Source organism: Oncorhynchus keta, chromosome 1 (genome assembly GCF_023373465.1).
Source record: "Oncorhynchus keta strain PuntledgeMale-10-30-2019 chromosome 1, Oket_V2, whole genome shotgun sequence".
Classification (NCBI taxonomy): Eukaryota; Metazoa; Chordata; class Actinopteri; order Salmoniformes; family Salmonidae; genus Oncorhynchus; species Oncorhynchus keta.
The window spans coordinates 86,360,514-86,378,469 of record NC_068421.1 but is presented as its reverse complement, the minus strand read 5'-3'; the positions used below and the strand labels follow the sequence as shown (position 1 = coordinate 86,378,469).

Here is a 17,956-nt window from a genome sequence, read left to right as displayed (position 1 = left end):
TAACTCCAGCACGGCCAAATGCATTAATATCCACACTAGCATGCACTGTACATGTCAATAGTGCTTTCAGATAGTATTCAGGCGAGGGTTGATTTGATTTGATTTAGTGCTTTCAGATAGTATTCAGGCTAGGGTTGATTTGATTTGATTTAGTGCTTTCAGATAGTATTCAGGCGAGGGTTGATTTGATTTAGTGCTTTCAGATAGTATTCAGGCGAGGGTTGATTTGATTTGATTTAGTGCTTTCAGATAGTATTCAGGCGAGGGTTGATTTGATTTTTGATTTGATTTGATTTGATTTAGTGCTTTCAGATAGTATTCAGGCGAGGGTTGATTTGATTTGATTTAGTGCTTTCAGATAGTATTCAGGCGAGGGTTGATTTGATTTGATTTAGTGCTTTTGAGTATTTGATTTCGATTTGATTTAGTGCTTTCAGATAGTATTCAGGCGAGGGTTGATTTGATTTGATTTAGTGCTTTCAGATAGTATTCAGGCTAGGGTTGATTTGATTTGATTTAGTGCTTTCAGATAGTATTCAGGCGAGGGTTGATTTGATTTGATTTAGTGCTTTCAGATAGTATTCAGGCGAGGGTTGATTTGATTTGATTTAGTGCTTTCAGATAGTATTCAGGCGAGGGTTGATTTGATTTGATTTAGTGCTTTCAGATAGTATTCAGGCTAGGGTTGATTTGATTTGATTTAGTGCTTTCAGATAGTATTCAGGCGAGGGTTGATTTGATTTGATTTAGTGCTTTCAGATAGTATTCAGGCGAGGGTTGATTTGATTTGATTTAGTGCTTTCAGATAGTATTCAGGCTAGGGTTGATTTGATTTGATTTAGTGCTTTCAGATAGTATTCAGGCGAGGGTTGATTTGATTTGATTTAGTGCTTTCAGATAGTATTCAGGCTAGGGTTGATTTGATTTGATTTAGTGCTTTCAGATAGTATTCAGGCTAGGGTTGTACATTTTGGGGAATATTCAGAGGTGGAAACTTTCTATGGGAATGAACTGAAAAATAAGCAAATTAATATTGTTACCATTTAAATGTAGATGTTTTTTGCGTTGGATATATTTACCATATCATATGGAGACAGAAACACAAACCTTTTACCTCATCATAAAAATACATTATTGCAAGTGATTAAATCCTTCCAATATATATAAAAAAATAAACTTTAGTTAAGAATTTAACTTTAATTAAATGACTTGACTCTTCACATGGGATGATTTCACTGAACAACAAAAGGGAATATTGAATACACTTGTATTGGTCAGCCTGTTGCCTCTTGCGTGCTTTGTTGTGTGTGTTCCCAAACAAGGACCAGTTGCGCTCTGAGGCAGCTGATGTTGGTGGGATTTGGAGGATGATGGAGGCAACAGGGAAAGAGCCTCAGATCCACAAAGTCCCTTCCACCAGGTGGCTGATGAGATATGTTGGCACGACTGCCATATTGCATCTCCATCCCAAAGCCCTTGCTCGAAAGTGTACTTCGCCAGACTGCCAAGAACCTTGTCCTCATCCAGGCCAAGGTGGAGAGACACGGTAGTGATGACACCATAGGCCTTGTTGATCTCTGCACCAGAAAGGATGCTAGCCAGCATACTTGGGGTCCAACATGCATGCTGTGGCATATATGGGCTTCAGGCAGAAGTCTTGACACTTTTTCATGTATTTCAAAACTGCAGTTTCCTCTGCTTGGAGCAACAGTGAAGTGGGCAGGGCAGTACGGATTTCTTCTGTTACCTGTGCAAGCAGAGTCTGAACATTAGACAGGGTGGCATGGTCTTCCTCAATCTGTGCAATGGCTATTACTATAGGTTTCAGGACTTTCAGGCTGCTTACCACTCTCTGTTAAAATACATCATCCCAGAGGATCCTCTTGATGGGGCTGTCCATATCGGTAGACTGTGATATGGCCATTTCTTGGAGAGACTCCTTCCCCTCCAGGAGACTGTGAAACATGATGACAACACCACCCCAATGGGTGTTGCTGGGCAGCTTCAATGTGGTGCTCTTATTCTTCTCACCTTGCTTGGTGAGGTAGATTGCTGCTATAACTTGATGACCCTTCACATACCTAACCACTTCCTTGACTCTTGTAGAGTATATCCATTGTTTTCAGTGCCATGATGTCCTTGAGCAGATTCAATGCATGAGCAGCAGAGACAATGGGTGTGATGTGAGGGTAGGACTCCTCCACTTTAGACCAAGCATTCTTCATGTTTGCAGCATTGTGTGTCACCAGTGCAAATACCTTCTGTGGTCCAAGGTCATTGATGGCGGCCTTCAGCTCATCTGCAATGTAGAGACCGGTGTATCTGTTTGCCTTTGTCTGTGCTCTTGTAGAATACTGGTTGAGGGGTTGGAGATTATGTAGTTAAGTATTCCTTGCCCACGAACATTCAACCACCCATTTGAGATGACTGCTTTCTCTTTGATTTATTTTTATTTTTGATTGAACCTTTATTTAACCAGGAAGGGCTCATTTGAGATAAAAATGTATTTTTCAAGAGTGCCCTGGCCAAGATAGGCAGCAAAAAAAAATACAGAAAAACTACAAGTCTAGTAAAAACCATTGAATTCACAAGAGTATAAAACAGCAAATTAAAAACATTGACAGGTCAGGGAATCAGCCTCAATCCTTCATCAATGATTTAAAAACACCAATCTTGACAAGTTCTTCCAGTTTAAAAGTATTTTGTAAGGTGTTCCAAGACGATGGCACAGAGTACATAAAATCCCCTTTACCAAATTCAGTTCGGACATTTGGAACAGTTAGCAGGATAAAGTCCAGCGAACGAAGAGAGTACCCACCACATTTCTGAACAATAAAAATGCACAAATAAAAAGGTAGTAAACCCAAAATGGCTTTGTAAATAAAAGTACACCAGTTACTGAGCCTACGAGTGACTAGAGAAGGCCAGCCAACCCTGGTATACAAAGTGCAGTGGTGCGTAAGGGTTTTGCAGTTTTAAAATAAATCTCAAAGTGCCATGGTAACGTTCCTCCATTCCTCCACTACGTTCCTCCATTGAGTCAAAAAAAACTTCTGATTCCAGGAGGACCATGAGCTGTTGCTATCGATAAGGTGTCTGATTCCAGGAGGACCATGAGCTGTTGCTATCGATAAGGTGTCTGATTCATAATTTTCACCTCAAATAGAAGTAGAGGGACTTTAGTTAGAGGTTGCTTGTTGTGAGTGCTGAGGGAACTTTATGCACTTAGCCAGATGATCCTGCATCTTTGTTGCATCCTTCACATATGATTTGGCACAGTATTTGCAAATGTACACAGCTTTTCCTCCTACATTAGCTGCAGTGAAATGTATCCACACATCAGATAGTGCCCATGGCATTTACCTGTATAAATTAGGAAAAAAACCCAGATACAATTCCATGTACAGATAAATAGTTAGATTAAACAACTCCTTTGTAAGATACAGGTTTTAAAATTTAATGTATGGAAACAGGTGAATTAGCACTCCATAGTTAGCAGGCTCATGCAAGCGAAAACCCACATGGTAGCAAAAACTAACTAGCAGAAAATGTTAACTTCTTGATGCACCCATCCCGTTAGCGGGATAATTTTCGTCAACATCCGCTGAATTGCAGAGCGCCAAATTCAAATTAAATTACTAAAAATATTAAATTTTCATAAAATCACAAGTGCAATACTGCAAAACACAGCGTAGCTTGTTGTTAATCCACCTGGCGGTCAGATTTCAATAAAGCTTTTCGGCGAAAGCATACCAAGCGTTTATGTAAGGACATCTCTCAGTAGACAAAATATTACAAACAGCTAGCAGCCAAGTAGATTGGTCACGAAAGTCAGAAAAGCAATGAATTAAATCGCTTACCTTTGATGATCTTTGGATGTTTGCACTCATGAGACTCCCAGTTACAAAATAAATGTTCCTTTTGTTCCATAAAGATTATTTTATATCCAAAATACCTTCATTTAGTTGGCACGTTATGTTCTGAAATCCACAGGCTCGAGCGGTCACGACATCGCAGACGAAAATTCCAAATAGTATCCGTAAAGTTCGTAGAAACATGTCAAACGTTTTTTATAATCAATCCTCAGGTTGTTTTTACAACATATAATTGATAATATTTCAACCGGGATGAGCTTATTCAATAGGAGAGAGAGAGAGAAATGTCTGCTCCAAGCTGGCACCCAGCCATCCACTGACGCAATGTGATCTTTCTCGCTCAGTTTCAGGCGTTTATTTTGAAAAATATGTCTAAAGACTGTTCACACCATGGGTAAACCATAGGAAAAGGAATCTGGTTGATATCCCTTTAAATGGAGCGAAGGCAGGCTATGGAACAGAGAGCTTTCAGGAAAAACAGCACGTCCGGGTTGGATTTTCCTCAGGTTTTCGCCTGCAATACCAGTTCTGTTATACTCACTGACAATATTTTGACAGTTTTGGAAACTTTAGAGTGTTTTCTATCCTAATCTGTCATTATATGCATATTCTAGCATATGGGCCTGAGAAATAGGCTGTTTACTTTGGGAACGTTATTTATCCAAACATAAAAATAGTGCCACCTAGCTGAAATAGGTTAACCCTTTTTTGGTTACTACTTGATTCCATATGTGTTAGTTCATAGTTTTATGTCTTCATTATTGTTCTACAATGTAGAAAATAGTAAAAATTCAGAAAAACCCTGGGATGAGTAGGTGTGTCCAAACTTCACTGGTACTGTATATGGAAAGATACACATTTTAAAATGTAGACCGATCGATTGTTCGAAAGAGCAGTTGACACTTGGTTGACCAATATATATATTTTTTCTTTCGGGGACAGCCTTAATATTGTGTATGCTAGCTGTTTAGTCTGTCTGTGAATTTGAAATATTCTGTCCTTGCCATGTTTGGTGGCTGTGTGTGTGTGAGGGATTATCAGTCTGGCTGGGCTGGGATGCTGACTGCCTTGCTGGATGTGTGGTGACAACTGTGATCCATCACATCCCAGCCAGAGGTGACCAGTGGGGCTTCACCGTGCTGGGGTTGCACTTAACGCTCGCTGGATCTTTCACACACTGGCTGTGTCTAGACTTGACAGTTGACGCTGCTTTAGTATTCTGATCATAGAGGTCTGTTCATGGAATTCTGAACACGTCATGCATCTAGCACCTACATTTAAATACTGTGTCCACAGTGTGTCTGGATTCCCTTTTCCTGCACTATATTCAAATGCCAGTGTGCGTTTTTACAAACGGTGGAACAAGGCAAAATATGACAACACAACAACAACTGATGGCAGTAGGTAACTACTGTAGCTATCTAGCCAGCTAACCTCTGTAGCTAGCCAGCAACGCTAAAGGGACTGTAAATGGGTTAGCATAACTCTAGCCAAACAAAAGAGTTGTTCTAAATATTAGCTAGCTGCCTAGTAGTCTCGCTGCCAAGTAGTCTAGCTGCCTAGTAGTCTCTCTGCCTAGTAGTCTCTCTGCCTAGTAGTCTCGCTGCCTAGTAGTCTCTCTGCCTAGTAGTCTCTCTGCCTAGTAGTCTCTCTGCCTAGTAGTCTCGCTGCCTAGTAGTCTCTCTGCCTAGTAGTCTCGCTGCCTAGTAGTCTCGCTGCCTAGTAGTCTCTCTGCCTAGTAGTCTCTCTGCCTAGTAGTCTCTCTGCCTAGTAGTCTCTCTGCCTAGTAGTCTCTCTGCCTAGTAGTCTCGCTGCCTAGTAGTCTCGCTGCCTAGTAGTCTCGCTGCCTAGTAGTCTCTCTGCCTAGTAGTCTCTCTGCCGAGTAGTCTCTCTGCCTAGTAGTCTCACTGCCTAGAAGTCTCGCTGCCTAGTAGTCTCTCTGCCTAGTAGTCTCTCTGCCGAGTAGTCTCTCTGCCTAGTAGTCTCGCTGCCTAGTAGTCTCTCTGCCTAGTAGTCTCGCTGCCTAGTAGTCTCGCTGCCTAGTAGTCTCGCTGCCTAGTAGTCTCGCTGCCTAGTAGTCTCTCTGCCTAGTAGTCTCTGCCTAGTAGTCTCGCTGCCTAGTAGTCTCGCTGCCTAGTAGTCTCGCTGCCTAGTAGTCTCTCTGCCTAGTAGTCTCTCTGCCTAGTAGTCTCTCTACCGAGTAGTCTCTCTGCCTAGTAGTCTCTCTACCGAGTAGTCTCTCTGCCTAGTAGTCTCGCTGCCTAGTAGTCTCGCTGCCTTGTAGTCTCGCTGCCTAGTAGTCTCGCTGTCTGCCGAGTAGTCTCGCTGTCTGCCGAGTAGTCTCGCTGTCTGCCGAGTAGTCTCGCTGTCTGCCGAGTAGTCTCGCTGTCTGCCTAGTAGTCTCGCTGTCTGCCTAGTAGCCTCGCTGCCTGCCTAGTAGTCTCGCTGCCTCGTAGTCTCTCTGCCTCGTAGTCTGGCTGTCTGCCTAGTAGTCTGGCTGCTCAGTCTCAGGCTGTTGCGTATGACCCATTGAGGCAGCGGGGTGTCAGCCAGGGTAAGTCAGTATGACGGTTGGAGCGGCCCAGAGGAAACCTCAGTGGAGAAACCTTGGTTGAGGGGGCAGGAAGGAGACACTCTGCCAGGAACCAGTGATGAGACCACTCACTACGGAAAACATCTGGACCAGAGAAAAGGGGAGAGGAAGGAGGTAGAGAAAAGAAGATGAGGAGTCATGCAACGCCACAAAGGAGTAACGTGAGCCAAGCGTAAGGAGCTTTCACCGGGGAGAGAAAAAGAGAGGGTGGGAGAGCGTGTGCCTGTTAACACTAGCTGCTGTCGGCTCCAGTACCCTCCTCTACAGAACCTCCTGGGGCTAAAGGACATACCCAACTACGCTGGTTTACACACTGAAATCCCCTGTTAAATATCCAATGCCCTTAAAAGCTGATTGTAAAGGTAACTGCCAAAATTAAGGAAACACTTGAGTAAATGAGGTATACAAAGTATAATGAAAGCAGGTGCTTCCACATAGGTGTGGTTTCTGAGTTAATTGAGCAATTAGCATCCCATGCTTAGGGTCATGTATAAAAATGGCCAGTTGCCCATTATATTGGCTACCATGGCTAGAAGAAGAGATCTTAGAACTTAAATTAGTAAAGGGGGTTTAGTGTGTGTGTGTGTGTGTGTGTGTGTGTGTGTGTGTGTGTGTGTGTGTCAGTCAGTCTCGCAACCCAATTGAACACTTATGGGAGATTCTGGAGTGGCACCTGAGACAACGTTTTCCACAACGATCAACAAAACACCAAATTATAGAATTTATTGTGGAAGAATGGTGTCGCATCCCTCCAATAGAATTCCAGACACAGAATCTATGCCAAGGTGTATTGAAGCTGTTCTGGCGGCTCGTTGTGGCCCAACGCCCTATTAAGACACTATGTTGGCGTTCCCTTTATATTGGCAGTTACCTGTATGTGTTAATTTCCCAGCTTTTATTTTTCCTCAACATCTGAAGCCTGACTATACCATCTAAGTGTGAAGGAGTGAAATGCAGTGGTGGAGGCACTGAACATGCTGTACATGAAGCTCTCCTCCCCGCTTCCTGTTTCCTGTGCCTGCCTGCTTGTCTGTCTCTCACCACAGCCCAACCCTTACTCTCTTCAGCCACAGTCCCTGCCCCTTACCCCCCTTCCTCTGGTCCTGCCTGGTGCTAGTCTCTCTGTCGGGACCTGACCAGACCTGACCAGGGCTGGGGCTCCATGGCTGGATGGAAATGCTGCCCTAGGGAGATTGCAGTATTACTGAACAGGGAGACCTGCTCTGATTCTGCCCCATCATGCACAAGGAAATGTTAGTCAGACTGGTGATGTTTCATAATGTGCCTTTGTTTGTTGTGAATCACGAAGGCCATACAATAGCTTGTTGTTGGAGTCATAGACACAGATTGAACTATTGAATGGCAGGTGTCAGTGTGTGTTGTTGCAGTTGTATTCCTCTGGGTTGCTCTGTGATTGTTAGTATTAGAGCCCGACCGATATGGGATTTTTGGGTCTGATACTGATTTTATGGGAGGCAAAACTCTTGTTAAAAAAAAAAGGTAGAATAAACAGATACTCTAAATCAGTGGCCACCAACCTTTTCTGAGTCCAGATCCCTTTCCGAGTCCAGATCCCTTTCCGAGTCCAGATCCCTTTCCGAGTCCAGATCCCTTTCCGAGTCCAGATCCCTTTCCGAGTCCAGATCCCTTTCCGAGTCCAGATCCCTTTCCGAGTCCAGATCCCTTTCCGAGTCCAGATCCCTTTCCGAGTCCAGATCCCTTTCCGAGCCCAGATCCCTTTCCGAGCCCAGATCCCTTTCCGAGCCCAGATCCCTTTCCGAGCCCAGATCCCTTTCCGAGCCCAGATCCCTTTCCGAGCCCAGATCCCTTTCCGAGCCCAGATCCCTTTCCGAGCCCAGATCCCTTTCCGAGCCCAGATCCCTTTCCGAGCCCAGATCCCTTTCCGAGTCCAGATCCCTTTCCGAGCCCAGATCCCTTTCCGAGCCCAGATCCCTTTCCGAGCCCAGATCCCTTTCCGAGCCCAGATCCCTTTCCGAGCCCAGATCCCTTTCCGAGTCCAGATCCCTTTCCGAGTCCAGATCCCTTTCTGAGCCCAGATCCCCCGGTTAAAAAACGCAAGCCTATGCAACATTCATCAATTAAAATTCACCAATTAAAAATAGTTCTGTAGCATATTAACTATGTTTAAATTGCACCGCCAATTTTGTTCTTCTCAGACCATTTTGAAATTATAATAAAAAAATGTAGGTAAATGATCATGCCGGTAATATATAATTTGCTTTATTACTTGTGAGGCACAGCTGAGTGAACATAATATATATATATATTTTACTGGACTGATTTGCTTCTGATGGTCAGTCTGAGGGGGAGGCAGCAGCAAGGAGGCTGCCTTCAGAAACATGAAATGGTTGAAAATGGGAACACTTTGCCTTCCCTACGCCAGGGCTGCTGAATCAAGTCCACCCACTGTCAACAGTGTGAAATTCATTTAAAAAAATAGCAACACAAGGCTTTATCGTAGTTTTTTAAATTTCTTTTTTTACAGAAATATTTGGTGATCGACTGGTTGGTGACCACTGCTCTAAATTATGACAAATTATAACTAAATATTACAATTAACATTATTTAATAACATTTCATTTGTGGTTTACAGGATATCCACCAAAAAGCAACTATGTCCTTTAGAGGTCGACCGATTATGATTTTTTAAACACCGATACCGATTATTGGAGGACCAAAAAAAGCAGATGCCGATCAATCGGACGATTTTCATTTTTTAACATTTGTAATAATGACAATTACAACAATACTGAATTAACACTTATTTTAACTTAATATAATATATCAATAAAATCAATTTAGCCTCACATACATAATGAAATATGTTCTATTTGGTTTAAATAATGCAAAAACAAAGTGTTGGAGAAGAAAGTAAAAGTGCAATATGTGCCATGTAAAAAAGCTAACGTTTAAGTTCCTTGCTCAGAACATGAGAACATATGAAAGCTGGTGGTTCCTTTTAACATGAGTCTTCAATATTCCCAGGTAAGAAGTTTTAGGTTGTAGTTATTATAGGACTATTTCTCTCTATACCATTTGTATTTCATTAACCTTTGACTATTGGATGTTCTTATAGGCACTTTAGTATTGCCTATTTCCTCGCTCCTCGCTCCTGGGCTCGAACCAGGAACACAACGACAACAGCCACCCTCGAAGCAGCGTTACCCATCGCTCCACAAAAGCCGCAGCCCTTGCAGAGCAAGAGGAACAACTACTCCAAGTCTCAGAGCGAATGACGTTTGAAACGCTATTAGCGCGCACCCCGCTAACTAGCGAGCCATTTCACATCGGTTACACGAGCCTAATCTCGGGAGTTGATAGGCTTGAAGTAATAAACAGCTGCTGGCAAACATATCAAAGTGCTGTTTGAATGAATGCTTACGAGCCTGCTACTGCCTACCACCGCTCAGTCAGACTGCTCTATCAAATCATACTTAGTTATAACATAATAACACACAGAAGTACGAGCCTTAGGTCATTAATATAGCCGAATCCGGAAACTATCATATCGAAAACAAGACGTTTATTCTTTCAGTGAAATACGGAACCGTTCTGTATTTTATCTAATTGGTGGCATCCATAAGTCTAAATATTCCTGTTACATTACACAACCTTCAATGTTATGTCATAATTACGTAAAATTCTGGCAAATTAGGCGGCCCAAACTGTATACCCTGACTCTGCGTGCAGTGAATGCAAGAGACGTGACACAATTTTTTAAATATTGCCTGCTAACCTGGATTTATTTTAGCTAAATATGCAGGTTTAAAAAATATACTTCTGTGTATTGATTTTAAGAAAGGCATTGATGTTTATGGTTAGGTACACATTGGAGCAACGATACGCACCGCATCGATTATATGCAACGCAGGACATGCTAGATAAACTAGTAATATCATCAACCATGTGTAGTTAACTAGGGATTATGATTGATTGATTGATTGTTTTTTATAAGATAAATTGAATGCTAGCTAGCAACATACCTTGGTTTACTGCATTCGCGTAACAGGCAGTCTCCCCGTGGAGTGCAATGTAATCAGGTGGTTAGAGCGTTGGACTAGTTAACTGTAAGGTTGCAAGATGGAATCCCCTGAGCTGACAAGGTAAAAAATTGTTGTTCTGCCCCTGAACGAGACAGTTAACCCACCGTTCCTAGTCCGTCATTGAAAATAAGAATGTGTTCTGAACTGACTTGTCTAGTTAAAAAAAGATTAAATAAAGGTGTAAAAAAATACATTTAAAAATTGGCCAAATCGGTGTCCAAAACCCCCGATTTTCCGATTGTTATGAAAGCTTGAAATCGGCCCTAATTAATCGGCCTCTAATGCCCTAATTAATCGGCCGACCTCTAATGTCCTTTATAAATACGACAGTAAATACAAAATACCTTCTTTAGGTTCAACTGAAAGATGTGTTATCTATGGCAGTGGATGAGAAGTATGCAAAAGTATTTGTGCTAAACCACAACGGGTGGCTGGTTGAATGAATTCAACTCTATCTGAAACTGCACTGTTCACAAATAAGCATTGAAATGCAGCAACATGCAGTTTGTAATGCCACCACTAGGCGGCATCATCAGCATTTATCTTGAGTAGATTTACTAGTGTTTACAACAGCCAAAGATCAAGTAACTTTATGGCAGTGCTCTCCAACCATGTTCCTGGAGGTTTTCACTTAAACCGTTGTTGTAGCTGTCCTGATTCATCTTGTCAACCAGCTAATTATTAGAATCAGGTGTGCTAGGTTAGGATTGGAGTGAAAACCTACAGGACGGCAGCTCTCCAGGAACGGAGTTGTACAGCCCTGCTTTTTGGCAACCTCGCAATGAGAGTATATTATGACAAGTACAAGCTAGCTGTTCATTACGACAATTTTTGCTGTTATTCAATAAAACATGTATTGGCTATGCATTTCAACTGCAAATGGCATGCCCTGATGACTGAAAACGTTTATGCAGGCAACTGCTTGCCGCACTGGTTTTAGTCACACGTTGTAATTTCACTAGCTCACTAACATTAGCTATTTGTCTCGTCATGATTGCAAGCACCTGGCCTGAATTATACATCTGCGCCAACTTTCTTGCTTTTTGAAGATAGCATATTTCGGAAAACTAACTAAATAAGCCCACCCTGAGGGGTGGTGGTCTGACACTCCAGATGTTTCTGGACCACTCCTCCTTACGACGCCAGGGGTTGGTCTGTAGGCTGGGGAGAGGAAGTGACCTCAGCCAAGCCAGGTTTCCACGGTGACGGATGTTTCCGAGGCCATCGAAGAAAAACAAATAGGCCTTACTCATCTAACTTGGCTGTATATCACATCCTCCATGTGCCTCTCTCTGGTGATCTCTGTTGGATTTGGTCTCAACAGACAAAATCAATATCTCATTTTAGGAACTGTCCACCCCTTTACAACTGATTTTAAAATCAGATGTCCTGTGTTTGTGCTTTAAACCCCTGTTTGATCAGTGTTTTATGGGATGTGTGTGTGTAGAGGCGCTGTTAGCAGTGGCTCCAGTGTCTGTGTTTTTTCTGCACTCTATGGCCTTGCTGTGTCCAGGGGCATCCAGGGGCCATTTACTGACTGACTGGTTTGGTTTGCCAAGGGCCTCCAGGGGCCATTTGCTGACTGGGGTTTGGTTGGCCAGGAGCCGTTTACTGACTGACTGGGGTTTGGTTGGCCAGGAGCCGTTTACTGACTGACTGGGGTTTGGTTGGCCAGGGGCCGTTTACTGACTGACTGGGGTTTGGTTGGCCAGGAGCCGTTTACTGACTGACTGGGGTTTGGTTGGCCAGGGGCCGTTTACTGACTGACTGGGGTTTGGTTGGCCAGGGGCCGTTTACTGACTGACTGGGGTTTGGTTGGCCAGGAGCCGTTTACTGACTGACTGGGGTTTGGTTGGCCAGGAGCCGTTTACTGACTGACTGGGGTTTGGTTGGCCAGGAGCCGTTTACTGACTGACTGGGGTTTGGTTGGCCAGGAGCCGTTTACTGACTGACTGGGGTTTGGTTGGCCAGGAGCCGTTTACTGACTGACTGGGGTTTGGTTGGCCAGGAGCCGTTTACTGACTGACTGGGGTTTGGTTGGCTTTGCGCTGGTGTTACTTCACTGTTGAATAGCTTCAGAGATGGATACTCACGTGGACTGGGACAGCTTACTTTACTTGTTGGGATTGGAGCTAATTGTTTTAATAGGCCTGTCTTTTGTTCTCTTCTTCCTCTCCTTTCCCTCCCAATCCCTCTCTCTCTCCTACTCTCTCTCCTTTTCCTCCCAATCCCTCTCTCTCCTACTCTCTCTCCTTTTCCTCCCAATCCCTCTCTCTCCTACTCTCTCCTTTTCCTCCCAATCCCTCTCTCTCCTACTCTCTCTCCTTTTCCTCCCAATCCCTCTCTCTCCTTCTCTCTCTCCTTTTCCTCCCAATCCCTCTCTCTCCTACTCTCTCTCCTTTTCCTCCCAATCCCTCTCTCTCCTACTCTCTCTCCTTTTCCTCCCAATCCGTCTCTCTCCTTCTCTCTCTCCTTTTCCTCCCAATCCCTCTCTCTCCTACTCTCTCTCCTTTTCCTCCCAATCCCTCTCTCTCCTACTCTCTCTCCTTTCCCTCCCCATTATACTCTCTCTCCTACTCTCTCCTTTTCCTCCCAATCTGTCTCTCTCCTTCTCTCTCTCCTTTTCCTCCCAATCACTCTCTCTCCTACTCTCTCTCCTTTTCCTCCCAATCCATCTCTCTCCTTCTCTCTCTCCTTTTCCTCCCAATCCCTCTCTCTCCTACTCTCTCTCCTTTCCCTCCCCATTATACTCTCTCTCCTACTCTCTCTCCTTTTCCTCCCAATCCCTCTCTCTCCTACTCTCTCCTTTTCCTCCCAATCCCTCTCTCTCCTACTCTCTCCTTTTCCTCCCAATCCCTCTCTGTCCTACTCTCTCTCCTTTCCCTCCCAATCCCTCTCTCTTCTACTCTCTCTCCTTTCCTCCCCGTCTCTCCTACTCTCTCTCCTTTCCCTCCCATTACCTCTCTCTCCTACTCTCTCTCCTTTCCCTCCCAATACCTCTCTCCTACTCTCTCTCCTTTCCCTCCCAATCCCTCTCTCTCCTACGCTCTCTCCTTTCCCTCCCCGTCCCGCTCTCCCTCTCTCTGCTCGTCTCTCCCTCTCTCTGCTCGTCTCTCCCTCTCTCTGCTCGTCTCTCCCTCTCTCTGCTCGTCTCTCTCTGCTCGTCTCTCCCTCTCTCTGCTCGTCTCTCCCTCTCTCTGCTCGTCCCTCCCTCTCTCTGCTCGTCTCTCCCTGCTCGTCTCTCCCTCTCTCTGCTCGTCTCTCCCTCTCTCTGCTCGTCTCTCCCTCTCTCTGCTCGTCTCTCCCTCTCTCTGCTCGTCTCTCCATCCTCCCTCTCTTCCCTTCCATCTCTCGCTCTCTCTCTGTAGAAGGAGTTTGCTGCGCCCCCTCCCCTGTTGTTCAGGAAGTTGAGTAACCCTGACCTGTCCCCCGCCGCCAATAAGACAAAACTACACCGACAGCTCAGCCAGGATGACGGCCACGCTCGCCGTAGCAGCATGGCTATGACCGGTGAGAGAGAGACACACACACACACACACACACACACACACACACACACACAACGCTGTTGTTCAGTATTTGAGCCTGTTTGTCTTGTTCCTCCTCCCCCCTAGGTAAGCAGCTCCTGCCCCTGTCCAGCAGTTTGCAGGGTGGTGTGAGTCAGCTAGCCTGGCAGCCTCCTGGAGAACCCCCCAACAACCTGCTCCGCATGAGGAACCAGTCCCTGGGCCAGTCTGCACCATCACTCACTGCAGGACTGGTGTGTACTGCTACTGCTACTGCACACACACACACATCAGACACACACACACACATCAGACACACACGCACAACAGACACACGCAGCAGACACACACACATCAGACACACACATCAGACACACACATCAGACACACACATCAGACACACACATCAGACACACACACAACACACACACAACAGACACACACATGCAGCAGACACACACGCAGCAGACACACACACGCAGCAGACACACACACGCAGCAGACACACACATGCAGCAGACACACACATGCAGCAGACACACACATGCAGCAGACACACACATGCAGCAGACACACACGTGCAGCAGACACACACGTGCAGCAGACACACACGTGCAGCAGACACACACGTGCAGCAGACACACACGTGCAGCAGACACACACACACAACAGACACACAACAGACACACGCAGCAGACACGCACACATCAGACACACACAACACACACACGCAGCAGACACACACACAACACACACACGCAGCAGACACACACACAACAGACACACAGACACACACACAACAGACACACACACACAACAGACACACAACAGACATACGCAGTAGACATACACACAACAGACACACAGACACACACACAACAGACACACAACAGACATACGCAGTAGACATACACACAACAGACACACAACAGACATACGCAGTAGACACACACACACAACAGACACACAACAGACACACAACAGACACACAACAGACATACGCAGTAGACATACATACAACAGACACACAACAGACATACGCAGTAGACACACACACAACAGACACACAACAGATACACAACAGACACACACACAACAGACACACAACAGACATACGCAGTAGACATACATACAACAGACACACAACAGACATACGCAGTAGACACACACACAACAGACACACAACAGACACACAACAGACATGCGCAGTAGACATACATACAACAGACACACAACAGACATACGCAGTAGACATACACACAACAGACACACAACAGACACACAACAGACATACGCAGTAGACATACATACAACAGACACACAACAGACATACGCAGTAGACATACACACAACAGACACACAACAGACACACAACAGACATACGCAGTAGACATACATACAACAGACACACAACAGACACACACACACACACACACACACACACACACACACACACACACACAACAGACATACGCAGTAGACACACACACACAACAGACACACAACAGACACATGCAGCAGACATACATACAACAGACACACAACAAACACACGCAGCAGACACACACACAACACACACACACACACACACACACACACACACACACACACACACACACACACACACACACACACACACACACACACACACACACACAGACACGCAACAGACACAACACATACTCAAACTATATTCATTCCTAGAGACACACAGTGATGACTTACTGACTAAATGATTCCTTGTTTATCCCCCCGTCCCTATAAATCAATAAGGATGAAGCTTTGTATTAATCACCATCTATGGTGGACAGCTCCATCCATCTAGCCAGGCAGTACACAGTGCTGTCCACTATTGCTCTTCTATGCAGGCAGGCAGGCAGGCTGATGAGTCAGGCTGTCTGTATCCACCAGTCAGGAGCTGGTTGCTCTGCCCTCACTGACACCCACTCAGCACACACACACACCCACGGTCTGTCTGCCCATACACCACACTGAGAGCCACTCGGCACACACACACACACACGGTCTGTCTGCCCATACACCACACTGAGAGCCACTCGGCACACACACACACCGACGGTCTGTCTGCCCATACACCACACTGACACCCACTCAGCACACACACACGCCCACGGTCTGTCTGCCCATACACCACACTGAGAGCCACTCGGCACACACACACACCCACGGTCTGTCTGCCCATACACCACACTGAGAGCCACTCGGCACACACACACACCGACGGTCTGTCTGCCCATACACCACACTGACACCCACTCAGCACACACACACGCCCACGGTCTGTCTGCCTATACACCACACTGACACCCACTCAGCACACACACACACCGACGGTCTGTCTGCCCATACACCACACTGAGAGCCACTCAGCACACACACACACACCCACGGTCTGTCTGCCCATACACCACACTGAGAGCCACTCAGCACACACACACACCCACGGTCTGTCTGCCCATACACCACACTGAGAGCCACTCAGCACACACACACACCCACGGTCTGTCTGCCCATACACCACACTGAGAGCCACTCAGCACACACACACACACCCACGGTCTGTCTGCCCATACACCACACTGAGAGCCACTCAGCACACACACACACCCACGGTCTGTCTGCCCATACACCACACTGAGAGCCACTCAGCACACACACACACCCACGGTCTGTCTGCCCATACACCACACTGAGAGCCACTCAGCACACACACACACCGACGGTCTGTCTGCCCATACACCACACTGACACCCACTCAGCACACACACACACTGACGGTCTGTCTGCCCATACACCACACTGAGAGCCACTCAGCACACACACACACCCACGGTCTGTCTGCCCATACACCACACTGACACCCACTCAGCACACACACACACCCACGGTCTGTCTGCCCATACACCACACTGAGAGCCACTCAGCACACATACACACCCACGGTCTGTCTGCCCATACACCACACTGACACCCACTCAGCACACACACACACCCACGGTCTGTCTGCCCATACACCACACTGAGAGCCACTCGGCACACACACACACCGACGGTCTGTCTGCCCATACACCACACTGACACCCACTCAGCACACACACACGCCCACGGTCTGTCTGCCCATACACCACACTGAGAGCCACTCGGCACACACACACACCCACGGTCTGTCTGCCCATACACCACACTGAGAGCCACTCGGCACACACACACACCGACGGTCTGTCTGCCCATACACCACACTGACACCCACTCAGCACACACACACGCCCACGGTCTGTCTGCCTATACACCACACTGACACCCACTCAGCACACACACACACCACGGTCTGTCTGCCCATACACCACACTGAGAGCCACTCAGCACACACACACACACCCACGGTCTGTCTGCCCATACACCACACTGAGAGCCACTCAGCACACACACACCACGGTCTGTCTGCCCATACACCACACTGAGAGCCACTCAGCACACACACACACCCACGGTCTGTCTGCCCATACACCACACTGAGAGCCACTCAGCACACACACACACCCACGGTCTGTCTGCCCATACACCGCACTGAGAGCTCAGCACACACACACCCACGGTCTGTCTGCCCATACACCACACTGAGAGCCACTCAGCACACACACACACCCACGGTCTGTCTGCCCATACACCACACTGAGAGCCACTCAGCACACACACACACCGACGGTCTGTCTGCCCATACACCACACTGACACCCACTCAGCACACACACACACTGACGGTCTGTCTGCCCATACACCACACTGAGAGCCACTCAGCACACACACACACCCACGGTCTGTCTGCCCATACACCACACTGACACCCACTCAGCACACACACACACCCACGGTCTGTCTGCCCATACACCACACTGAG

General features: G+C 46.3%; 1 protein-coding gene across 5 annotated transcripts in view; it reads left to right on the top strand.

The window, feature by feature from the left end:
* Positions 1 to 17,956, top strand: part of mast2 (microtubule associated serine/threonine kinase 2) — a 333,467-nt gene that overhangs the window by 63,475 nt on the left and 252,036 nt on the right. For all 5 annotated transcript variants that reach the window (XM_052463462.1, XM_052463428.1, XM_052463449.1 and 2 more), the window contains exons 2-3: positions 13,901 to 14,042; positions 14,147 to 14,292. In XM_052463462.1, the coding sequence (XP_052319422.1) occupies positions 13,901 to 14,042; positions 14,147 to 14,292 (288 nt within the window). The remainder of the gene's footprint in view (positions 1 to 13,900; positions 14,043 to 14,146; positions 14,293 to 17,956) is intronic.